The sequence below is a fragment of the Dipteris shenzhenensis genome, chromosome 21, assembly GCF_047967505.1.
Source record: "Dipteris shenzhenensis isolate YYH24624 ecotype China chromosome 21, Dip_SZ_1.0, whole genome shotgun sequence".
Lineage (NCBI taxonomy): Eukaryota > Viridiplantae > Streptophyta > Polypodiopsida > Gleicheniales > Dipteridaceae > Dipteris > Dipteris shenzhenensis.
The window spans coordinates 51,414,857-51,421,321 of NC_141616.1; the positions used below are offsets into that span (position 1 = coordinate 51,414,857).

The window sequence follows — 6,465 nt, forward strand, 5'->3', positions numbered from 1 at the left end:
TCCGTATACCAAGGGGGGTGAAAATTTTCAAATTTGATTAGGAAGGCCTAAAAGAATTTATGAAAAATCGCAAGGAATAGATGAATAAGACATGTGCCATAGTTTTTGAGGGCCCTATGCCTAAGAAATGGTTGATGGCCTTCCACATCATTAGTTTGGAATTGCGAGTGGCTCCATTTCAAGACAAGCTATCCAAAAATGGCGAAGGAATCAAAACGACCCAAAAAGCAAGTGATTGGGATTGATGTTGTGGACTGACAATTTTCTTGTCCTTTAAACAATGAAGGGAATTTTTTATTGAATACACACTTTTGCTCACTCAATGTAGTTTATAATGTGAGGGAAACATAATGATTCTTACCAATCATGCAAAAGTTTATATTGTGTGGATTAATACTTTTGTAAAATTTCCAACTATAGACACAATCTTAAGAAGATATACAACAATTGCAGTGCTACATTACAGAGCGAATATCACATATACATATAATAACTTAGCAAATAGTTAAAAAGATTGCGTTCATGTCTAATTTACATTTATCATATCAAAAGCAAGTATTGTGCATTCGATCTCATAGACAAAATCCATGTTACATTGCATTGTACAAAGTGGCTATTAACATGCCAAAACCTGAGAGCCTTCAATCACGAGGAGGCTTGAGTGTAAGCCTCTTACAACCAAAAATAGCTCCCAAGGAGAGAGAGAGAGAGATAAATTTCACCCCCAAAAAAAGAGAGTGTTCTTTCTTCGGTCACACACATGGCCATCTATGAGGGGCACATCCGCCAATGGCCTAAGTTGACAAGCAGCAACGGGCATCCCAAGGGATTTGAACGTAGGAAGCCAGGTCAGGTGGGTGAACCCCCAAGCATCTACTACGGTGAGAGTAGGCAGCCAGGTTAGGTGGGTGAACGCCCAACCGCCTACTAGGGTTAGAGAGTCTAGTATATTGTAGGCTCGGATCACATGACTTCCGATAAACATCCAACAAGACCACTCTGTTGGCAATCAAGGCAGCGTACAATTGAGCTATCTGTTGTTCTACCTCTGCTAAACCTTCGCCTAACTGATCGGAATACCTTGTAAGATTTCCAACCGCTTGCCTTATCGCTTCCTCGTCCTCTTCTCGCATCGGAAATCGATGGGCGAGCAGCGCCCCTCTAACCAATCCCTCCAGGCATTTTAGAGTAGCATCCACATTTTCAAGCTCCTCCATTAAGTACGTGACCCTCTGACCTTTGATTTTCTTCTTCTCTATCTGTTCTTTCACTCGTTGCTGCAAGCTCGAAAGGGCAACAGCCCAACTAGATTGACCGGCGACACTGATGCCGGGGATTGAACGTCGCGGTTTCGCGGATAAGGCTGTAGTCAGGACGCCACAGATGAGTATCGTGGTTATTTGTGCTGCGTACATTGCAACCAAGACGGTCCTTTTTGAAGGATCTTCGACGTTGAGCTTCTCCCCCATTCTCCTCAAAATGGACGCGCAATTTTCCAGCTTAGACCTTCGATGGCCACTCTGTGTCATATCTTCATCTTTTGTATAAAGGAGTTGGATGCAACTAGACAGCGCATGTTTCGCCCGCCGAATGTGCGCCTCGCCGAAGGGTCGCTCGATCGTTATGGACCGCAGCGCAAGCTGGAGGAAGGTTTGAAAGGCTTTCAAATCCACGACAGTATCCTGCATAACCTTGCAGGCATCCAAGAGTCTCACGCTATCACCTAAGCTTTCATCCAGCCATTTGCATAAGTTCCCCTCCTCTGTTAACGCTTGCTCAAGATCTTGGAGCAAAGACTCCACCCTCACATGCGTGGATAAAACTACACCCATCGCTCGGCTGAGCCATCGCAAACTGAGACAGCCTTCATTGTGAGACGCCTTGAGCTGGTCGAGCTGATCTGCAAGTTGGGATTCGAGAACGTTGAGAGGGGAATGGCGTGCGCCAATAAGACTAGTTGTACTCATTCGGAAAGAGAAGCGAGAGGAAGGCCAGGACTGCAGAGCGGCGTTAAGGCATGCTAGGATGGATGAGCTAGCCATAGCCATTAAGCAAAAGCGTCTGAAAGCCACAGGCGGAGTGGTGTAGATGGCAAGAACGAGGTGGGAATGGAGGTATATGAAGCTGAGGACAGGTATGAGAAGAGAAACTTACAAAGGGATGGCGCAGGTGAGATTCGAGATCTTTCCAGCCGGCCGACTCCTTTTGATGCCACTTTGGCCTCGTTTAAAGCCGGTCCCCATGCAACTGCAGTGCTCGCGTCCCAGCTGCCACATCTCCGTCTTCCGAAATCGGTGCCACCGGTTCGCGGTTCGAGGACTCGAGGCCCCAGAATTAGCTCACCAGCTCCACGACTCATTGGTGGATCAGTTGGCTCCAACGTCATAGAACTGCTCCTTCGCTCTCATCTTCACTCCCGTCACCCAATAGCTCCATCTGTTGTTTTATAGCAACGTCGACCACTCCTCTCCACATTGCTTCCACGCTCTACATTCCTCCATCCTTCCACCATTCCTCCCACGCTCAACACTCTATCCCACTACAATGGATCCTCATGGCTACGCAACCCTTGTAGCTACATCCATATTGGCTCTTGGGCTGTGCATCCAATATTAGCTGGAAACGATGCAGACAATGACTTGCATTCGGTCCTTGCAGCACACTGTGATAGTGAAGAGGATTGCTCCAAGGACGAGAATGCGAAGCATCACATACAAGCATAGGGCGTACTATTGTGCTACCCGCACGTTGCTGTGGCAAAACATGATACATGATACATGTGTTGTTGCTATGTAAAACACTATTGATTATAGAAAAGTGTATTCACTACATGTATTGCTCGCGATGTAAACTTTAGACATGTGCGTCGGAAATACCATTGATTGTAAACGCTTCAACTTTTTAACGAAGATGAATATATTTGTGTTATCAAATGTAAGAGGGAAAGAATGCTCATAATTTCTATATTCGTATGGAGATAGTTTTAGAAAAAAGCATGTACAATGTTAAGTTCTTATCCGGAATATCACATTTACAACTGAATTCATTTAAAGGAACGATAATAATTTCAAAAAATGGTATTATTTTCAAGATAATAAGTTTGAAATTTGTAGTCTAAGAAGTTGTCTCAATGGGCGGTGTGAAGATATTAAAGCAACACCAATCGAAAGTTTTAATATGTAGGATCCATCCATCTAGAACACATAGTCCCACATATGATACATTCCAAGTAGTCAAGTCCAATTTAGTTTCTCTTGCCCTTGGTTGCTTTTGAGTTCAATGTTGTTACATTGAATGACATTCCCAGTGTCCTTAGTTTGATGACATGCTAAATCGCTTACAATAGTTTGAACTTGCATGATATGAGAGTTTGTTGCATTCAAAGTTTTCAAGATTTTTTTGAAATATTGGGGATCTTTTGTTTGTCCCAAAGAAGCCAATCTGTGACTAACTGGGCTCCTTGCTTTCCTTCTACATCGGAGAAAAGCCTTAACAATCCTAATTCCACTTTCTCTGTTGTTGTTTTTAGGTTTAGCTTTGTTTTTTGGTAGATGTTCAGATAGCAGATTTTCTACTTCAATGGGCTTAATGTCTTCTTCATATGTAAATTTCACAATTTCTTCTTCCAATTGTACATAAGATATAGAATTGATTATAATCATTACGCATGAAAAATCAATGTTATTTTTCCATATGGTGCATAAAATGTAGACTTGATCATATGATGCATACTATATTCAAAGAAGCTTACCTGGTAATATTGTGTGTTGAATCGTGCTGAGAATATTCAATTGAGCTAGTGTTTTTCAATAAGATTTTTTTGGATGCACATTACAATCAACACATCATCCATTATACTATGAAGAACATGCAAATTTAATTGCAATAATGCCAAAAGAGATTAAATAACACGATATCACTACTACACACGGATCCTATTGCGATGTTTACATACCGACGTTTATCGCTCGCATGGTGTTAATTGTCAGTATGAAAAGCGGGTTCCGTAAAGCGTCACTATATAGCGACGCTTGCCAAAAGTCACTATATAGTGACTTTTATAAAAGTTGCTATATAGCGACTTTTAAGTGTCACTATACAGCGACACTAATATACTATTTTATCGCGACATTTTCCAGAGAGATTTTTTTTTTCCAATGATAAATTTTTTTAAATTTTCATACATGTTTGATCTCATAGAGAATAAAAAAATGAGAGCATGTACATCAAGCCTTTGAAGCTCATATATTCATGTCCAAGTTTGAGATGAAAAAAATCAATTAAGAGCATTTACATCAACTGTTTTGAGCCAAGTGTAAGGCGCCAAACAAGTCTATCTCCAACTCTATACCGAGTTGATCTCCTATATCATCATTGTACTCTAGCATCGTATGTTCACATAAAAGTATTTGACCATCTTCTTCAACAAAGTGTGGTGATTCTTGATGATCGTTGTCTTCTTCCTCAATATCGTGATCTCCATCTTTCTCCCGTGCGATGTCATTATGCGCATCTTCCTCTTGGCTCATATGATGATCTACATCTTCTTCGCTAGATTCGTCAATTGGATCCGGCATTGGTAGTGGCATCTCCATATCCACATCTCTATCTTCAAAAATTTGCTTACTTCGTGGTGCAACTTGGATCACGTACCACCATCTTGGATCAGAACGATTCGGATGAAAAACCACCTATATTGAAGATGGGTGCCAAATGTTGTCAATTATATATATGAAATTATGCTCAAGTACATGTATCAATGGATCTTTAAAAACGAAAGCTTCGAATAATTAAATCATTAGTATGCACCTGCTCACAATGCTCGGGAAGAATAAAAGTATCACTTTCATCGGTCCAATGTTTGGTGGAGTCTATTGCAAAGAAACCACTACTATCTTTTCTCACTGTCGCATGGGGACCGTTGTAAATAGTTCTAAACCATTTTACATCAAGAATGAAAGTACTAAATCATCTGAAATCAACTTCATAGATGTCGCATATGGTTCCACAATAATCAAACTGTGAGGAGAGAAGATTGGTATCCGAAGCACTTGCTCGGCTATCTTGTGTGAAGTTAGCCATGACTCCATAATCATACGTGACTCTCTTTGAATCGATGCGTTCCACGCAAAAATGTCGTCCATATGACCATAATGCACTGTACTTTTTGTACTGTAAAAGAGCATCATTAAAACAATGAAGATGCATCTATTTTATAGCGTATATTGCCACAAATAATTACTTAATTACGTCAAAAGGTAAGAAACTTACATGCACCATACATCCAGATGATAACTCTCGCTCACGCTCGTTTATTGTCTCTCCATCACGTTTGGCTTTACATAGAGCCAATTGTAGCCAATCAAGTGACATGTGAGTAGGGAGAAGAGCCAGATCCCGTGGATATGGTTGTGATCGCATGTACATTACTCTGAATCTCGTCCTTGTATTTATTCTTTCTGCTTTGGCTACTTCATATCTCTCAATCCACTTCTGCATCTCAGGGCTATTGAGGATACAAAACTTATTGAATTTCTCCATTTGCTCTTCGCTCATCTTTCTTTCAATCCCTTTTCCTTGGGGAACCTCGCCAACGATGCGATCATCATCCTTGTTATGCCAAGCTTGCGGCATATCGGGATCCCTGGATGTAAGAAACTCTGTGATATATACTAATGACTCTTGCACAAGCCATCCTTCTGCCATGCTTGCTTCTAGTCTTGCTCTTTGTCTTACAAATCCCTTTAAATTTTTCATAAACCGCTGAAGAAAAAACATCCATCGACTATGAACGGTACCTGCCATAGCCACCTCATCAACTATGTGCACAAGCAAGTGGACTTGAGTTGTCATAATGCTCGAGGGAAAGTGCTTCTCAAGCAAGCATATGGCTTCGATGGATTCCACCCTAGCCTTCTCGATGCTCGATATGGAGATCTCTTTTTGAGATATACACCTATTTCACATGTCCATGTAAGATATTTTCATAATCAGTCTATAGATTTGATAGTAAGCATACCTCACAATACCACAGATCTTGAATATAGGATTTCTAACATCTTCTTGTAAGCACCCTTTTATTGTAATTGGGAGGATGAACTATCAAAGCAACAAACAAGTCATGTCAACAATATAACATAATAATAATTACGCTAATGCATCACGGTTATCGGTACACTAATTCTACTTAGAATACCTATAAGACCTTGTGCCAATCATGGGACTTGAGCCCACTAAGCTTATTGTCCTTTGAAAATGCTTCTTTCAAGCAACGCATGTACCCTGTCGGTGTTTGAAAAGAGGCAATGTCTGCCTTGACCGCTGCCTCCTCTCTCGTAGAGAGGATCCATGTTGCTTTCGGGAGGACAACTTTTCCCGAAGCATGCACTTGGGGCCACAAACAAGACATCCTATTCATAGCATGCAAATCTTCTCGCACTCCTCTCGAGTCTTTGGAACCAACCA

The 6,465-nt window shown here is 41.2% G+C and overlaps 1 protein-coding gene across 1 annotated transcript; it reads right to left on the reverse strand.

Annotated features, from left to right (window-relative positions):
* Positions 1-794: 794 nt before the first annotated feature.
* Positions 795-2,042, reverse strand: LOC147889035 (protein BPS1, chloroplastic-like). The gene has a single exon (XM_087392403.1). It carries the CDS (start codon positions 2,040-2,042, stop codon positions 795-797), a length of 1,248 nt encoding a protein of 415 aa, XP_087248529.1.
* Positions 2,043-6,465: the final 4,423 nt, after the last annotated feature.

Bases quoted from the DNA above. Each gene is read 5' to 3' on its own strand.
- LOC147889035 (XM_087392403.1), bottom strand. From the start codon at position 2,042: ATGGCTAGCTCATCCATCCTAGCATGCCTTAACGCCGCTCTGCAGTCC.